General features: G+C 42.7%; 1 protein-coding gene across 4 annotated transcripts; it reads right to left on the bottom strand.

Moving 5' to 3' along the window:
- Positions 1 to 5,498: 5,498 nt before the first annotated feature.
- On the bottom strand, positions 5,499 to 17,742 carry LOC311140193 (retinoic acid receptor RXR-beta-A-like). 4 transcript variants are annotated; one of them, XM_084175135.1, is made up of 12 exons: positions 17,603 to 17,742; positions 16,415 to 16,611; positions 15,980 to 16,124; positions 14,054 to 14,233; positions 13,581 to 13,604; positions 13,052 to 13,212; positions 12,609 to 12,738; positions 9,283 to 9,409; positions 9,013 to 9,054; positions 8,823 to 8,914; positions 8,630 to 8,735; positions 5,499 to 7,855 (listed from the first exon to the last, which is right to left on the bottom strand). In XM_084175135.1, exons 2-12 carry the CDS (start codon positions 16,553 to 16,555, stop codon positions 7,708 to 7,710), a joined length of 1,296 nt encoding a protein of 431 aa, XP_084031261.1. In that variant the 5' UTR covers positions 16,556 to 16,611; positions 17,603 to 17,742; the 3' UTR covers positions 5,499 to 7,707. The 4 variants fall into 4 exon arrangements, with proteins under 4 accessions (XP_084031261.1, XP_084031263.1, XP_084031264.1 ...); XM_084175137.1 differs by having other exon boundaries at positions 13,052 to 13,209; positions 17,603 to 17,692; XM_084175138.1 differs by lacking the exon at positions 17,603 to 17,742 and adding an exon at positions 17,428 to 17,503 and having other exon boundaries at positions 13,052 to 13,209.
- Between the last annotated feature and the right edge of the window lie 1,754 nt (positions 17,743 to 19,496).

The raw sequence follows: 19,496 nt of genomic DNA on the forward strand, positions 1-19,496 counted from the left end.
ATGGTGGAAAATAAGTATTTGGTCAATAACAAAAGTTTCTCAATACTTTGTTATATACCCTTTGTTGGCAATGACACAGGTCAAACGTTTTCTGTAAGTCTTCACAAGGTTTTCACACACTGTTGCTGGTATTTTGGCCCATTCCTCCATGCAGATCTCCTCTAGAGCAGTGATGTTTTGGGGCTGTCGCTGGGCAACACGGACTTTCAACTCCCTCCAAAGATTTTCTATGGGGTTGAGATCTGGAGACTGGCTAGGCCACTCCAGGACCTTGAAATGCTTCTTACGAAGCCACTCCTTCGTTGCCCGGGCAGTGCGTTTGGGATCATTGTCATGCTGAAAGACCCAGCCACATTTAATCTTCAATGCCCTTGCTGATGGAAGTTGGTTTTCACTCAAAATCTCACGATACATGGCCCCATTCATTCTTTCCTTTACACGGATCAGTCGTCCTGGTCCCTTTGCAGAAAAACAGCCCCAAAGCATGATGTTTCCACCCCCATGCTTCACAGTAGGTATGGTGTTCTTTGGATGCAACTCAGCATTCTTTGTCCTCCAAACACGACGAGTTGAGTTTTTACCAAAAAGTTCTATTTTGGTTTCATCTGACCATATGACATTCTCCCAATCCTCTTCTGGATCATCCAAATGCACTCTAGCAAACTTCAGACGGGCCTGGACATGTACTGGCTTAAGCAGGGGGACACGTCTGGCACTGCAGGATTTGAGTCCCTGGCGGCGTAGCGTGTTACTGATGGTAGGCTTTGTTACTTTGGTCCCAGCTCTCTGCAGGTCATTCACTAGGTCCCCCTGTGTGGTTCTGGGATTTTTGCTCACCGTTCTTGTGATCATTTTGACCCCACGGGGGAGATTATCAGTGGTCTTGTATGTCTTCCATTTCCTAATAATTGCTCCCACAGTTGATTTCTTCAAACCAAGCTGCTTACCTATTGCAGATTCAGTCTTCCCAGCCTGGTGCAGGTCTACAATTTTGTTTCTGGTGTCCTTTGACAGCTCTTTGGTCTTGGCCATAGTGGAGTTTGGAGTGTGACTGTTTGAGGTTGTGGACAGGTGTCTTTTATACTGATAACAGCCTCTTAAAGAAGAAGTTACAGGTCTGTGAGAGCCAGAAATCTTGCTTGTTTGTAGGTGACCAAATACTTATTTTCCACAATAATTTGCAAATAAATTCATTAAAAATCCTACAATGTGATTTTCTGGAATTTTTTTTCTCAATTTGTCTGTCATAGTTGACGTGTACCTATGATGAAAATTACAGGCCTCTCTCATCTTTTTAAGTGGGAGAACTTGCACAATTGGTGGCTGACTAAATACTTTTTTCCCCCACTGTATACTATATCTGAACTTTCCTACACTGTTGACTTTTATTGAGGTATAGTGGTTATAGTCAGCTAGCTAGCTAGTTTTTTTAAAGTGCATAATTCCAGTTTACATTTGGAATTGTGTAGAGAGTTTCTACACAGTAACAAACATTCACTGTGATGGAAACATAGCCATTGTCGACTAAACATGAAAGAATATATGCTTGCAGCAACACAAGCCACGCCACAACATAAGTCACACACCTATATGTCTTTCTCATGGAGAACTTACAATTTGGTATGAAACTATCCAGCACCTTATACACCATTTGTAGCATGCGTCTTTTATTGAGGAAAACCAGAACATTAACAAAGTGAGAAAGTATATTCTTTCAGCCTTTTTCTCAGATGGTAATTTTGAGTATTGTAAAATTTAAAATTAAAAAAACTCAATGTACATGTAAAGTAATAATGGGGGAAGAATGCTGTAAAATGATGTAAATGTCGCAACGATGTGTTTTATGTCTTTCATTTGTTGGTATTTTGTATAGAATAGTGTATTATAGGTTTTTTTAAAAGCAGTGTTATTCTATGGAAATTGTAATTTAAGTGAAAACCAAGCCATGCATGGTTTAAAAAAAAAGTCTACAGATGTGGTGTGTCACGTTATGTTAGCGATAAAGGGAGATTCATTTGATTTGAATGCTCAGAGGCTTAGCGTTGATGTTTTATTGTTTTAACTCTGCACATGACTTGAAACACATTAGGATAGACGGAGTGATCGATGTAACCACCTAGGGCTGGATTCAATCTGTATCGCTGAAGTTCAGCGTTATAGCGTGATTGAAATGGAAAGCCAATGTTCCAGCATTAGTGTAGCATTCATGGTAAACGCTGCATATGTCGGCTCAATCTGAAATTACGCAATCTGTAACGCTTCAGCAGCCTTTGATTCCATCGCACGCAATAAAACATGGATGTGTGTCCCAAATGGCACCCTATTCCCTATATAGTGCACTACTTTTTACTAGGGCCCAGAGTCCAAAAGTAGTGCACTGTGTAGGGAACAGGGTGCCATTTGGGATGCAGGCCAGGTTGTCTCTGATTGGATATATTAGTTCCTTTTCATCCATTGCTGTACCATAACAAGTCAGTGTGGGACTTGGACACAAGCACATCCAGAATTTGTGAGCTTTTCTTGCGTCTTTGCCCTCCTCCAACAAAAACTGTATGTATGAAAATCTTGCAATAAAAAGGCTTTTAAGAAACATTCAGCGACATTGTGTGAATTTGTTGTGTGAGAAAAAAAAAGTATAATTATTTCTTAAATGTGTTCTGGTAATAACCCCAGAGCCACTACTAATAGCCTGGCCCTATACTGTATCTACTGTAGCATACTGAATTCATGTCCACAATATACTGTATCTGTTGTAGCATACTGAATTCATGTCCACAATATACTGTATCTGTTGTAGCATACTGAATTCATGTCCACCATATACTGTATCTGCTGTAGCATACTGAATTCATGTCCACAATATACTGTATCTGTTGTAGCACACTGAATTCATGTCCACCATATACTGTATCTGCTGTAGCATACTGAATTCATGTCCACAATATACTGTATCTGTTGTAGCATACTGAATTCATGTCCACCATATACTGTATCTGCTGTAGCATACTGAATTAATTTCCACTGTATACTGTATCTGCTGTAGCATACTGAATTCATGTCCACAATATACACTGTATCTGTTGTAGCATACTGAATTCATGTCCACCATATACTGTATCTGCTGGAGCATACTGAATTCATGTCCACCATATACTGTATCTGCTGTAGCATACTGAATTCATGTCCATCATTTTCACTCCTGTCAACTTGGAAACCGGTTCCCCTGGCTGTACTATAGCCTAGTGTTGTCTACACTACAGCACATACAGCCTGGGAAGGCTATCCAGTAGGGAGGGTTTGGGACAAGGCTAACCAACAGGGAGGGTTTGGGACAAGGCTAACCAACAGGGAGGGTATGGGACAAGGCTAACCAACAGGGAGGGTATGGGACAAGGCTAACCAACAGAGAGGGAATGGGACAAGGCTAACCAACAGAGAGGGAATGGGACAAGGCTAACCAACAGAGAGGGAATGGGACAAGGCTAACCAACAGAGAGGGAATGGGACAAGGCTAACCAACAGAGAGGGAATGGGACAAGGCTAACCAACAGGGAGGGAATGGGACAAGGCTAACCAACAGAGAGGGAATGGGACAAGGCTAACCAACAGAGAGGGAATGGGACAAGGCTAACCAACAGAGAGGGAATGGGACAAGGCTAACCAACAGAGGGAATGGGACAAGGCTAACCAACAGGGAGGGAATGGGACAAGGCTAACCAACAGGGAGGGAATGGGACAAGGCTAACCAACAGAGAGGGAATGGGACAAGGCTAACCAACAGAGGGAATGGGACAAGGCTAACCAACAGAGAGGGAATGGGACAAGGCTAACCAACAGAGGGAATGGGACAAGGCTAACCAACAGAGAGGGAATGGGACAAGGCTAACCAACAGGGAGGGAATGGGACAAGGCTAACCAACAGGGAGGGAATGGGACAAGGCTAACCAACAGGGAGGGAATGGGACAAGGCTAACCAACAGAGAGGGAATGGGACAAGGCTAACCAACAGAGGGAATGGGACAAGGCTAACCAACAGAGGGAATGGGACAAGGCTAACCAACAGAGAGGGTATGGGACAAGGCTAACCAACAGGGAGGGTATGGGACAAGGCTAACCAACAGAGAGGGAATGGGACAAGGCTAACCAACAGAGGGGGAATGGGACAAGGCTAACCAACAGGGAGGGAATGGGACAAGGCTAACCAACAGAGAGGGAATGGGACAAGGCTAACCAACAGAGAGGGAATGGGACAAGGCTAACCAACAGAGAGGGAATGGGACAAGGCTAACCAACAGAGAGGGAATGGGACAAGGCTAACCAACAGAGAGGGAATGGGACAAGGCTAACCAACAGGGAGGGAATGGGACAAGGCTAACCAACCGGGGGGGATGGGACAAGGCTAACCAACAGGGAGGGAATGGGACAAGGCTAACCAACAGAGAGGGAATGGGACAAGGCTAACCAACAGGGAGGGTTTGGGACAAGGCTAACCAACAGGGAGGGAATGGAACAAGGCTAACCAACAGGGAGGGAATGGGACAAGGCTAACCAACAGGGGGGGGGGTATGGGACAAGGCTAACCAACAGGGGGGGAATGGGACAAGGCTAACCAACAGGGGGGGAATGGGACAAGGCTAACCAACAGGGGGGGAATGGGACAAGGCTAACCAACAGGGAGGGAATGGGACAAGGCTAACCAACAGAGAGGGAATGGGACAAGGCTAACCAACAGAGGGAATGGGACAAGGCTAACCAACAGAGAGGGAATGGGACAAGGCTAACCAACAGAGGGAATGGGACAAGGCTAACCAACAGGGGGGGGGGTATGGGACAAGGCTAACCAACAGGGGGAATGGGACAAGGCTAACCAACAGAGGGGGGGGGTATGGGACAAGGCTAACCAACAGAGGGAATGGGACAAGGCTAACCAACAGGGAGGGAATGGGACAAGGCTAACCAACAGAGAGGGAATGGGACAAGGCTAACCAACAGGGGGGGGGGTATGGGACAAGGCTAACCAACAGAGGGAATGGGACAAGGCTAACCAACAGGGAGGGAATGGGACAAGGCTAACCAACAGAGAGGGAATGGGACAAGGCTAACCAACAGAGAGGGAATGGGACAAGGCTAACCAACAGAGAGGGAATGGGACAAGGCTAACCAACAGAGAGGGAATGGGACAAGGCTAACCAACAGAGAGGGAATGGGACAAGGCTAACCAACAGGGGGCTCTGAAGCAGGACAGAAACAACCGCTGACGGGGTGTATGGGTTCCTCTGGTGGTGACTGACTCGTACTGCAGCCCAACAAGGTCATAAGGCAAAATTTTACTCTAATTTAGACAGACGCAATGTAAATAAAAAATAAAAAAATAAATGTTTTGTTTAACTCAAGTATGTTTGTACTTCTCAATGCCACAGAGTCCCCCCCATTTATTTTGTCTGTGAGAAGTTGATATCCGATACAAACCACAAAGAAACATTCAATCGACAAGAAAGAAAAGTTGAACCTCTTTATTTTCAGTCCACATTACCCAAGCTGTAATTCACTTATCCACACGGATCTTTAAACTGCTCCAGAGCTTATACAGGATAATGACACATATACCAATACACTTGTTCAGGTGTTCACACATGATCATCATACAAAACTCATATTTGGTCTTGTTTAATATGTCTAAGTCCACAGGTGTCATGGATCTTTAAACGTGATTACGGTTTGTGGTTTTTTTTAATAAACTGTAAGCAGGGAGAGGATGAACAAGACAACTAGCTCCAAAAAAAAAAAGGAAACAGGAAAAACTACTACTATAGAAAGCACAAAAAAATCCCAAACAATGAGATTCAGCTGAATGTGATTCAAAAGCCTCGTTTATACCTGGCGCTAACACACGTCCTTTTTCCTGATCTTGTCCACATTCTCAGAAATATGTTTACACTTGGTAGTAAAATGTGTCTCGTATCTGTCCAGTGTGTCTGCATTGTGACCAGATTTCCTGGTCCCTCCCTGTATGCAAATTATTTGAGAGCTATTCTATCAAAATAATATGTATTTATTTACTTTATGACACATATTGATGCCATAAGACAGTGGTGCCACCTGTCAATGATTTTAGAAGGTGGAATAATTGTGCTTTAAATGGTTTCACTGTCCATATGTCTACACTTGTAAGATACCCAGACACAATGCGTGCCTGACTACCTCCTGGGGTGGTCAGGAAGATCTGATCACAATGCATCTTTTAAATCGTCTACACCTGTCTGAAAATGTGGGCACAATCAGAATGTGGACAGGATCAGGACAAAGGATGCATGTTAGAACCAGGTATGAAAATGTATGCACTCACTAACTGTAAGTCGCTCTGGATAAGAGCGTCTGCTAAATGACTAAAATGTAAATGTATAAACAGGGCTTTAGGGAATCCAGTACAACCTAAGACATGATCTGCTCTATACAATTGGTGAACTAATAGCAAGGGCACATATCAATTATTACATAATTTGTCTGTCTCCTGACCTCATTATTCAAACCTATCAATATATAGTATTTTCCCTGAACAATATTTGCACAGTACCTTACATTGTTTAGATAAATTACATATTGGAGTATTCCCTTTCTAAAACAGACAATGATTAACTTTGTAAAAACCCCAGAACGGACAAGTTGACAAGCAGAAAGAAAGCATATGTATTCATTTTGTATTGCTACATTTACAACATTTTAAGATTTTTTTTTGTTTGTTTCTTGCATAATTTTTTCTGTTTGCAGTTTGGTGTATGGCTGAAATTAGTTATGGCAAATGTCTGTCATATAGCACCAAAAGTACAAACACTAGACTGTTTGCTGGCCAGACATTTGATGACTTGTATAGTATGGTGTAGAAATAGTACATTGCAAAAATGTGCAATGTAGCTCAATCTTTTTGCCTGCAAGGTGATTACATTTTACAAAACAGCAAAGAGATAAACAACGCTAATAGCATATTACTAGACAAATAAAGCTACTCAACACAGTCAATACAAATCTGCTCTGTGTTCGGTTGTGATTCACCTACTCGTTTTGTATCCTGGGTTTATTGTTAACGTGTTGCTTTCTGGTAATCTGAGAGGGATACAGAACCACTAGGAGCTAAGAGTCAGACACATGGTATGCAGCGAGCTTGGTACAGTAATGTACTTTCCCAAGATTTGACAATAAAACCTGTTTTTAATGTTTTTTTCAAAAAGATCTTGTTCCAATTCTAAATGATAAAAAGGTTAAATGACAGTCTCGTTGCATCCAGGTTACCTTCATTTTAAAAACCGGTTACGGGTGGGATCACTTACAGAATTTAAGCTTATCATTTGGGGTTTGTCTAAAAAGCATTAACATAGTCCTATAAAAACATTTACCCAAATTGTAGCTTCGATAAGCCAGAGTAGGGGAACTAAAGAGTCAAATTTTTTAAAAATACTTTACTATTTTTTTCCTCTCTCAGTTATTCAAGAACTTATATTAATATATAGCACCAGCCTGTAGATCACAAGTCTTAGGGATGTATGTTCTGAAAGAGACAATGTGGTGGTGTACTAAATAGCATAACCCAGACAGCAGTGAGAGAAATTGCTGAATTCCCCAAATAACTAAAAGTGCAGTCCCACTCCAGCAAATCCCCAGACCCAAGCTATCTAACCCCGGCCACAGAACACCTCTCCACTCCCACCACCTCTATGCCAACTGATGAGGCGCTTCAAGCATTTCCATTAGGAACGTGTCGATAGGGGTGTCACCAATCAGCTTGAAGAAGAACAGGTGCTCCAAACACTTCAAGCCAATAGAACGTAGTGCTGGCAGCCTGAGGAGGAGCTTAGCAAACCTGAGGAGGGGAGGAGAGGTAGGGAATGAAATAACAAAATCAAAATAAAATTGTATTTGTCACATGCGCCGAATACCTTACAGTAAAATGCTTACTTACAAGCCCTTAACCAACAATGCAGTTAAGAAAAATAACTGTTAAGAAAGTATTTACTAAAATAAACTGAAATGTAAAGAAATTATAATAATTAAAGACTAATAATAAAATAACATTAACGAGGCTATATACAGGTGGTGCCGGTACAGAGTCAATGTGCGGGGCCACAGTATTAGTCAAGGTAATTGAGGTCATATGTACATGTAGGTAGAGGTAAAGTGACTATGCATAGATAATAAACAGAGCAAATAGTCCTGGAAGCCATTTAATTAGCTGTTCAGCAGTCTTATGGCTTGGGGGTAGAAGCTGTTAAGGAGCATTTTGGACCTAGACTTGGCGTTCCGGTACCGCTTGCCGTGCGGTAGCAGAGAGAACAGTCTATGGCTAGGGTGGCTGGAGTCTTTTTAGGGCCTTTCTCTGACACCGCCTGGTATAGAGGTCCTGGATGGCAGGAAGCTTGGCCCCAGTGATGTACTGGGCTGTACGCACTACCCTCTGTAACTGGACATTAATAAGCTACATGAATGCAACAGCAACACTCTTAGCACTTACAGTGCCAGTTAGCAGCACAACACAGGATAGCAGATTAGCATATATTGTTTTAGACATGATACAAATGTACATTCCTTTTAGTGTATGGGATACTAGTACTAAAGCATGTAGCACATGAATGCCTACCTTCCCTGCTGCTCTGGGTATTTCTGCTTGCAGTAGGCTTCCAGTGACGCATAGACCTTCTCTCTCAGGAGCTCCACCTCCCCGGTGTTGGATAGACCTTTAGCGTCTGAAGGAGGGACAACACACAACAGTTATTGGAACGAAACCATGACAGTAAACGTTGTATGAGGGACTAATGTTAATAATAGAGTACCTGGGTTGAAGAGGACGATGGCTCTGAGGCAGCCCAGCTCGGTCTTGTCCATCTGCATGTCTCTCATCTTACTGACCAGCTCAGTGAGAACTCTATAGGAGGAACGGAGGGCAGACAGGTGAAAACAGAACATGTCAAAAATTGTCGACATAGACATATACTTGGTGTGTGTGTGTGTGTGTGTTATTACCTGTCAAATATGGCTCCCACCTCGGCACTCTGCACACTCTCCCTGTGGGGTTAATTACAGCGTGTTTTCACATTATGTACATTAATACAACACTGTTATTATATACACATCTCGATGGTAATTATGCTATTATTATAATATTGTACGTTTTCCCCACTAGTGGTTAATGTTAGGGGAAGCTGATCCTAGATCTGTACCAAGGGGAAACTTAGCCGCATACTGTGTGCCTACCTGTCAAAGATGGCCGCCACCCCTGCACTGTGTGCTTACCTGTCAAAGATGGCCGCCACCCCTGCACTGTGTGCGTTGTCCCGGTGCAGCTCATTGGCCAGCAGGACCCCGTCCTTCACAGCGATGGAGCGGTGGGAGAAGGAGGCGATCAGAAGTTCATTCCACCCTGACACACACAGGAGAAAAAGAGAGGGGAGAAGACAGGAGAGGAGCAGAGGAGGGAGGAGGAGAGACCGATGGGACGGGACAGATACACAGGACAGAAGAGCAGAGAGGAGCAGAGAAGGACCTTATTAGGGACATCAACAACCTCTGGGGCATTTGCTACTGTCCAACAGAGTTAACTCATGGTGCTACTGATAAATTGGATTAATAATGTATCAAATGATAGGTCATGGATTGCTTCTTGCTCTCTTACTCTACATGGTCAAAAGTATGTGGACACCCCTTCAAATTAGTGGATTCGGCCATTTCAGCTACAATAGCCCCCTGACAAAGGACAGTAAAAACTTTGCTGCTACAATAGCCCCCTGACGAAGGACAGTAAAGACATTCTTGCTATAATAGCCCCCTGACGAAGGAGAGTAAAGACATTTCTGCTACAATAGCCCCCTGACGAAGGACAGTAAAGACATTTCTGCTACAATAGCCCCCTAACGAAGGACAGTAAAGATATTTCTGCTACAATAGTCCCCTGACGAAGGACAGCTAAAGACATTTCTGCTACAATAGCCCCCTGACGAAGGACAGACATTTCTGCTATAATAGCCCCCTGACGAAGGACAGTAAATACATGTCTGCTACAATAGCCCCCTGACGAAGGACAGCTAGACATTTCTGCTATAATAGCCCCCTGACGAAGGACAGCTAAAGACATTTCTGCTACAATAGCCCCCTGACGAAGGACAGATATACAGTCGTGGTCAAAAGTTTTGAGAATGACACAAATACTAATTTTCACAAAGTCTGCTGCCTCAGTTTTGATGATGGCTATTTGCATATACTCCAGAATGTCATGAAGAGTGATCAGATGAATTGCAATTAATTGCAAAGTCCCTCTTTACCATGAAAATGAACTTAATCTCCAAAAAACATTTCCACTGCATTTCAGCCCTGCCACAAAAGGACCAGCTGCCATCATGTCAGTGATTCTCTCGTTAACACAGGTGAGAGTGTTGACGAGGACAAGGCTGAAGATCACTCTGTCATGCTGATTGAGTTAGAATAACAGACTGGAAGCTTTAAAAGGAGGGTGGTGCTTGAAATCATTGTTCTTCCTCTTAACCATGGTTATCTGCAAGGAAACACGTGCCATCATCATTGCTTTGCACAAAAAGGGCTTCACAGGCAAGGATATTGCTGCTAGTACGATTGCACCTAAATCAACCATTTATCAAGATCATCAAGAACTTCAAGGAGAGAGGTTCAATTGTTGTGAAGAAGGCTTCAGGGCGCCCAAGAAAGTCTAGCAAGCGCCAGGACCGTCTCCTAAAGTTGATTCAGCTGCGGGATCGGGGAACCACCAGTGCAGAGCTTGCTCAGGAATGGCAGCAGGCAGGTGTGAGTGCATCTGCACGCACAGTGAGGCAAATACTTTTGGAGGATGGCCTGGTGTCAAGAAGGGCAGCAAAGAAGCCACTTCTCTCCAGGAAAAACATCAGGGACAGACTGATATTCTGCAAAAGGTACAGGGATTGGACTGCTGAGGACTGGGGTAAAGTCATTTTCTCTGATGAATCCCCTTTCCGATTGTTTGGGGCAACCGGAAAACACCTTGTCCGGAGAAGACAAGGTGAGTCCTGTGTCATGCCAACAGTAAAGCATCCTGAGACCATTCATGTGTGGGGTTGCTTCTCAGCCAAGGGAGTGGGCTCACTCACAATTTTGCCTAAGAACACAGCCATGAATAAAGAATGGTACCAACACATCCTCCGAGAGCAACTTCTCCCAACCATCCAAGAACAGTTTGGTGCCGAACAATGCCTTTTCCAGCATGATGGAGCACCTTGCCATAAGGCAAAAGTAATAACTAAGTGGCTCGGGGAACAAAACATCAACATTTTGGGTCCATGGCCAGGAAACTCCCCAGACCTTAATCCCATTGAGAACTTGTGGTCGATCCTCAAGAGGCGGGTGGACAAACAAAAACCCACAAATTCTGACAAACTCCAAGCATTGATTATGCAAGAATTGGCTGCCATCAGTCAGGATGTGGCCCAGAAGTTAATTGACAGCATGCCACGGCGGATTGCAGAGGTCTTGAAAAAGAAGGGTCAACACTGCAAATATTGACTCTTTGCATAAACTAAATGTAATTGTCAATGAAAGCCTTTGACAGTTATGGAATGCTTGTAATTATACTTCAGTATACCATAGCAGCATCTGACAAAAATATATCATAACACTGAAGCAGCGAACTTTGTGAAGACCAAAACTTTTGACCACGACTGTACATTTCTGCTACAATAGCCCCCTGATGAAGGACGGATAGACATTTCTGCTACAATAGCCCCCTGACGAAGGACGGATAAAGACATTTCTGCTACAATAGCCCCCTGACGAAGGACGGATAAAGACATTTCTGCTACAATAGCCCCCTGACGAAGGACGGATAAAGACATTTCTGCTACAATAGCCCCCTGACGAAGGACGGATAAAGACATTTCTGCTACAATAGCCCCCTGACGAAGGACGGATAAAGACATTTCTGCTACAATAGCCCCCTGACGAAGGACGGATAAAGACATTTCTGCTACAATAGCCCCCTGACGAAGGACGGATAAAGACATTTCTGCTACAATAGCCCCCTGACGAAGGACGGATAAAGACATTTCTGCTACAATAGCCCCCTGACGAAGGACGGATAAAGACATTTCTGCTACAATAGCCCCCTGACGAAGGACGGATAAAGAGGAGGAATAAAGCATACAATTAGCGGCTGCTCTTTCTTTCTTTTTTATTTATATTAAAAACCCACCCCTACCCCCACACATTTGGGTACTAAACCATTTATTATTAAAACATTTACTTATTCTTTTAAATATATATATATATTTTTTTTAGGAGCCATCTCTTTTCTGGTCTTTCTTTCCCTGTCTTGTCTTTTTTTTTATAATAGCAGGATATACGGGCATGTAATACAATTGACAGCAGTTACAAATATCCCCACAATAGGGGCAGCTCCTTCTCTATGATCAGTCTTTTTGGGCTTTGCACTGGTAGAGAAATGTACACCATCATATGCACTACTCTGGTTGCCTCTTGAATAAATACAGGAACAGAAAATCACTTTTAAAATCTATTCTTTGAGACAGTGCATATCACATCCACCCTCCTGGTGTCTCCCTCCCTCCAGGCAGTGGTACCTGCACGCAGGAGGATGACCTGGTCATCCAGGGGCAGCTCAGAGAAGTGGGGGATCCTCTTGGCCCACTCCACCAATGCAAACAGCTGCTTGTCTGCAGTCTGGCAGATGTTTGTCACCGCATCATGGGGCTAAAACCACAAAAAAAAGATAGAAAAATCCCATAAAATGCAATAACATCAGACCCTAAAAGCCAATCCTGAAGCTAGAAATAATGCAATAATCCCTAGTAGGAAAGAAAACACCTTTAATCTTGATGCTAAACAGACAGCAGTTTATCTAACGTTTTCAAAGTATATTCGTCCCAAGAGTTGAGCAGTAGGCTATGAATCGGAGCCAGGTAATTCCTTGAGGTGACACCGCTCTATCCGAATACTTATTAGCGTCGCAAAATTTTGCAACCCTAATACTGATCCAGTCAACAGTATAGCCCTGTATACTCACAGAGCTACCAGCGGAGCCTGCGTCAGAGTGGAGCTCCACCCTCTGCTCCACGGACGTCTCCGCCTCCAAGATCTTCTCCACGGGCATCTCCTCGTTCACAGCACTGCTGCACTCCAGTCCCTCCTCTCGCTCCCTGATCCTCTGACGCTCCTCCTGGACTGCTGCACCCCGCCATGCACCCAACCACACCACACCACATAGCCAGGAGGGGAGAGGGAGAGACGGGAGACAGGAAGAGGGGTGGGGGTTAATAGGAGAGGGACGGGAGGGAGTGGAGTCACAGGGTTAGAAAAGAAAGGAGGAAACCCTGTTGTGCCCGTCTTAACTCGTGTTAGGCTTCATCCATACAGGGTGAAAGGTCAAATTGGTATACTTTTACACCATAATGCATTCACGTCTTTCATTTCATAGCCATTGTGATGTGAGAATTAGCCTACCAGTGTGTGCCGAGCATTTGGTGTTTAATTGCAATCTCTCAATACCACATCCAAATATATCATTCTTCATCTCTCCATGACTTTATCCTTACATTTCTGACGTTCATCTTGGACCACTATAGAAGGAGGGAGAGAGAGAATAGGGGGAAAGAAAAGTAAGAGAGGGGTTAGTTATATGAACCTACCCCGATATTCTCTCCCCCTCTGTTTTGTTAATGACTTTGAAAACAACGTACCCTCCCCCACACAATAAAATGATCAAATAGAAGTGATCGTCAAAGGTTTTACTGGGCTAGGCCTATATTCAATCATAATTCAATAATTTGGCCAAATGATTCTGGGCTTTGAACTATACCATTTCTGAGTCTATCCAAAATATATTCTTACAACAGCCTACTTTGGAAAAAAATGTAGTCAAGTTGATTATGCAGGTTTTAAAAACCCACAAGTTTCTCAATCTTTTTTAAATTTATGTTGCCCTTTCAAAAGCACTCCTACAAACTCTCATCAAAATTGATTAAATATGAATGCTCCAAACATTCAGTCCCTCCCCTCCCCTCCTCACCTTCCCTCTTCATGCCCATAGCCAGACACTTCTGGTAGCGGCAGTACTGGCAGCGGTTGCGCTGGCGCTTGTCCACCAGGCACTCTTTGTTATCCCTGCAGGTGTAGCTCAGGTCCTTGCGAACTGTGCGTTTGAAGAAGCCCTTGCAACCTTCACAGCTGTACACACCGTAGTGCTTACCTGCGGGGGGAGGGGGGGGGGGGGGGGGGGGGGGGGGGTAGGCTTGTCACGACACCAACATTTTACAAATGATATGACACCAGGCCAAGTAGTATCGCAATACCATAGTGGGGGAAAAATCAGTGGCCTTGAATCCTGTTCGCCTCATCCCCCGGACGCTTGTTCACGTTTTCTAAAAATTCACACTTCTACTCAATACAACACATTGAATTTAACTTCACACTGTTCAGTGTATAATAGCATAATGCATAGAATTACATTTACATTTAAGTCATTTAGCAGACGCTCTTTTTTTTGGGGGGGGGGGGGGGGGGCTAGAAGGATTACTTCATCCTAGAATGGCTGATTTGCTAAGTTTTGCAAAGGCCTTTCTGTGATTTGGCTGGAGGAATAGGAGGAAGGAATATACATCAGTGGAGGCTGCTGAGGGACGGACGGCTCATAATAATGACTAGAACGGTGCAAATGGAATGGCATCAAACACATAGAAAACATGTGTTTGATACCATTCCACTGATTCCACTCCAGCCAACTAAGGTGCCAGCAACCTCCTGTGATGCATAATGATCTGCATGTCATTGTGTGAGTAAGGGGAAAACATTGCATGAAACCTTCTTTACTCTTCAGTTAACACAGACAGACACACGGTCTCCCTCACTCTCATAAACACACACACACACACACCACTTGCACTCTCCCACAAACACATACACACACTGCTCCAACTTTTAAAACGTTAGGCACCAAACAGAATTTAAGGAGCACCAGAAAGAAATAGATTTTGAAATCGTTTAGTCTTCCATTAGGCCTACATCTCATGAGTAGCAAACCCTTTTCCTTTCTTCCTGGGCCATTCAGATGAGACTAAACCTACTGTCAAGTTACCAGGATGTTAGCTAGCTAGGTAACATGACTGAACAACGTTGTTCATTATTAAAGCAATAATTAGCGACCCGGGATTAGTTTAAAATGGCTCGCTACATTTTTTTAGAAATTATATAAAATACGTGTGAATCCCGATATAAATAAAAAAAGGCATCTCTGGTAATAAGGGTCATATTTTCGAGACAAGCCCTTTTCTTTGCTGTAAAGCAGCAAGCACGCCTGTCGCCAAGCGGTGCTCCATTTTCCCTCTCTGACACTCAGAGGCTGCATGACCATGAACTTGAAAAGTATACTCAGACTGGTCTGTGCTCTTGGTTATAACAGGCGATGAAATGATACAATGTATCATCATTGCTCGCTTTGCGCGCTGCTCCAATGTAACAAATCTAACAGAACACTCATCAGGGTCTGCATCCCCACTCGCCATCACAGCTAAATTATATTTTTTTTATCGGTAGGGCTGAAAAAGTCGGTAGTATCATATGAAACAGTACTACGGTATTCTAAAATGTTGGTATCATTAGTATCATGACGTTTTGGTACTGTGATATTACCGTGGTACAGGTATACCGTGCAACACTATGTAGGAATGAGGAGTTTTTTTTTTTTTACGAGCAGTTACGCAGAGCTTCACTAATTAATGAATCTGCAGCATTTCAAAAGCCTTTAGTGTTTATATACTGACATAGAATCAAACAGGCCGGTAAAGAACATTGGTTAGACTGATGCAGAGGTCAGGACACACAGCTGAAGACAGCTGACAAAAAGGATTATCCTCTCTGAAATTGCCAGGGATTTAAAATAAGTCCCCAGCCCGACGTTTCACCTCTACTAACCCTGCTCTTAGTGCACAGCACTCACCAGAGGAGCGGTCTCCACAGATGGCACACATGCGTTTCTGGGAGAGCATTATCCCAGGGCTGTGTGCAGACATAGGCCTCAAGCCAAACGGGGGCTTGACATCATCGGAGCTGCTGATCGAGTGCATCCCCATTGTAGAGTTGATCTGTGCACAAACAAAAAAGTGAAGAAAAATAATAAAATAAAAAATAATTATTATTATATATATATATATATATATATAAATAAATAAATAACAATACTGTTATCATGACTGATTAAAAAAAATAAAAAATAACATCTAGGCTAGCCTAAATGTCAGCGTTTATGTGTGCAGCAACAAACTTTTGCACTTGTCTGAGCTTGGAAATAATGCTAGAGAATAAACACATACAGAGTAGGATCATTCAAATGCAAACATAAAAGCAAAACAAGGTCCCTGGGTTTGTTTCTCACCTGACTACTGCTAATAGGCCCATAACCCATGGAGGGTGCCACACCAGGGGAGCCCAGTGAGGGGCTGATGACTGAGAAAGGTGAGCCAAAGGTGCTGGTGGGACTGTTGGAGGCTGAACTGGTGGGCTGATGCGAGGACATGGCTATTGAACTACCCAGCGGAGAGGAGGATGATGAGTTGTCTGAAGGACAATAATCTGTTGGGGTTGAAGGTTACATTATCACAATTGATAACAAAAAATGTTTTAAGGTTAGCTACTTCATGTGGCCAGCGAAATGTATTAGTATCCCCATAAATGCCACTTGTAGGCCCCTAGCTACTTAGACAACTGACGATATTCAGTTGATTGTAAGACATTCAGTATTCTCATTGGTAACTATTTGATCTAACAAATTACTTACCGGTAGCTAGCTAGTTAGGTTGTTCCTACTAGTTAGTTAGGTAAACTATTTAATTAAAACTAGAAAGGCCTAAATAACTGTCATGCTAGCTACCATGGAATGGGGTATGTTCGCTACTGTATTAATGATTAATACTCCTTAATCGTATAAACTGACAGGCCTCTCTTCACATTACCAGTTACTATACTAACTAGCTAAAATAAAACAAACGTCGTAGCTAGCTAGTTAAGTTAGCTAACTAACGAACATAGCTAACTAGTTACCTCGCTAGATAGCTGTAAATATGAGACGGTCAGCTGACTTTAACTTTAGCTAATGTTAGTTAGCTAAGAAAATTATAAACACTGGTTTCATCCAAGTGGTCCAATGAGAGATCACTTTAATCCAGCGTTAGCGATAATTGAAAAGCTAACATGTACTGTTGGCTAACAAGCGAACGTTTGCAAGCAATGATAAATTAGACCAGACGTTAGCTAACTTTAGTTAGCTAGCTAATGTCTAGCACGTTGCTACTGTATGTAAACTAAAAATATGTATACGTTGATTGTATGCAATTACATTTCACAACAAGCATCGATTGTACCGAACTATCAACCTTTAAAAAAACTCACACCATGTTTCGCTAGATAACTTGCTAGCTAGCTGCTTCAAACTCAATATCCTTTGGTGGTGGTAGCTTGCCAGCGAGCTAACGTTAGCAGGCTAGCAGCTAACTAATGTTCATGTTGGCCTCAAAATATAAATTAGCGAGTTACAATTGGGGGGGGGGGGGCGCAATATACTCACTAGAAACACCTTCGGCACATCGTTGTAGGTTACATAACTATTTCTAGTTGCGTATTATTTGCGAAATCCAAGAGACAGAGCATATGCGAGGTAATAGGCCTAAACTCAAACCCCGTTCACTTGATGCTGTTGTTGTTTACACGGAAAGGAAGCCATGTTGGCTCAATGCCAGTGACAGTGTCTTTAGAGCCACAATGTCTCTGGGCAAAACAGTTGCAATATGGACCAGGGGTAGGACTAATGTAGCAATTTTCCTCTATATACCGTAGCTAATATATAAAGGAAAATCAACAGATTCACAAATTAAAGAACATTACATTTTACAAATGTAACTATACTACTAGGCTACTATGAATAGATGTAAATCAATGTAGACTACATAGATTTAGGATATTTATCACCTGATGATAAAAGATTATTCTGCAAAAGCCTATTCCCAATACATTTCATGGTTGAATAATGGTGGTGGTTTGACAGGAGGACAGCTGGTTAAACTAAAATTAAAACATGCATGTAAACCATTTAGACAGCTTTATTTCACAATGATTCTTAATCTCAAATATATTTTGGGTTAAATAATACTTACAAAATAAAAATAAGACATACAACCAATATGGCTCAGTGTCTGTTTGTTTATTCACTTTTCTCATCATGTGATTATTTTGAGAGAAAATGCAAATTAGCCTACTGTATATTTTGGTGTAGCCTATGCAAATCTAGGAAGTTGAGCCTATATGGGAAGTTTGGTAAGCAGCCTCGGGAGATGACAGAGGTACAGTTAAATCTTCTATTTTCTACTTTGTTTGCTCATTTTGCCCTGGTGGTTGTGTTCTTTTGTATTATTATTATTTTTGTATTTTTTATTTTTTAATGGGAATGGATCAGCTTAATATTGCAGATAGATTGTATCTTCTATCAATGTAATTGTCTGCATCACTTCCAATCCCCCATGTTTTTTTATTTTTTATATATATACTCCCCTTTATTACTTTTCAACCCCACCATCCTTTCCCTACTTGGAGTAAATTAGTGAACAACAATGCCCAGGCCTCTACTTCCGGTCTATACTTACTATCTACACCTTATGGACAGAGTTAATTTTACAATAATTCTATTATATATATATATATATATATATACAGTGGGGGAAAAAAGTATTTAGTCAGCCACCAGTTGTGCAAGTTCTCCCACTTAAAAAGATGAGAGAGGCCTGTCATTTTCATCATAGGTACACGTCAACTATGACAGACAAATTGAGAAAAGAAAATCCAGAAAATCACATTGTAGGATTTTTAATGAATTTATTTGCAAATTATGGTGGAAAATAAGTATTTGGTCACCTACAAACAAGCAAGATTTCTGGCTCTCACAGACCTGTAACTTCTTCTTTAAGAGGCTCCTCTGTCCTCCACTTGTTACCTGTATTAATGGCACCTGTTTGAACTTGTTATCAGTATAAAAGACACCTGTCCACAACCTCAAACAGTCACACTCCAAACTCCACTATGGCCAAGACCAAAGAGCTGTCAAAGGACACCAGAAACAAAATTGTAGACCTGCACCAGGCTGGGAAGACTGAATCTGCAATAGGTAAGCAGCTTGGTTTGAAGAAATCAACTGTGGGAGCAATTATTAGGAAATGGAAGACATACAAGACCACTGATAATCTCCCTCGATCTGGGGCTCCACGCAAGATCTCACCCCGTGGGGTCAAAATGATCACAAGAACGGTGAGCAAAAATCCCAGAACCACACGGGGGGACCTAGTGAATGACCTGCAGAGAGCTGGGACCAAAGTAACAAAGCCTACCATCAGTAACACACTACGCCGCCAGGGACTCAAATGCTGCAGTGCTAGACGTGTCCCCCTGCTTAAGCCAGTACATGTCCAGGC

This window comes from Coregonus lavaretus, assembly GCF_964263955.1.
Source record: "Coregonus lavaretus genome assembly, chromosome: 13".
Taxonomy (NCBI): domain Eukaryota; kingdom Metazoa; phylum Chordata; class Actinopteri; order Salmoniformes; family Salmonidae; genus Coregonus; species Coregonus lavaretus.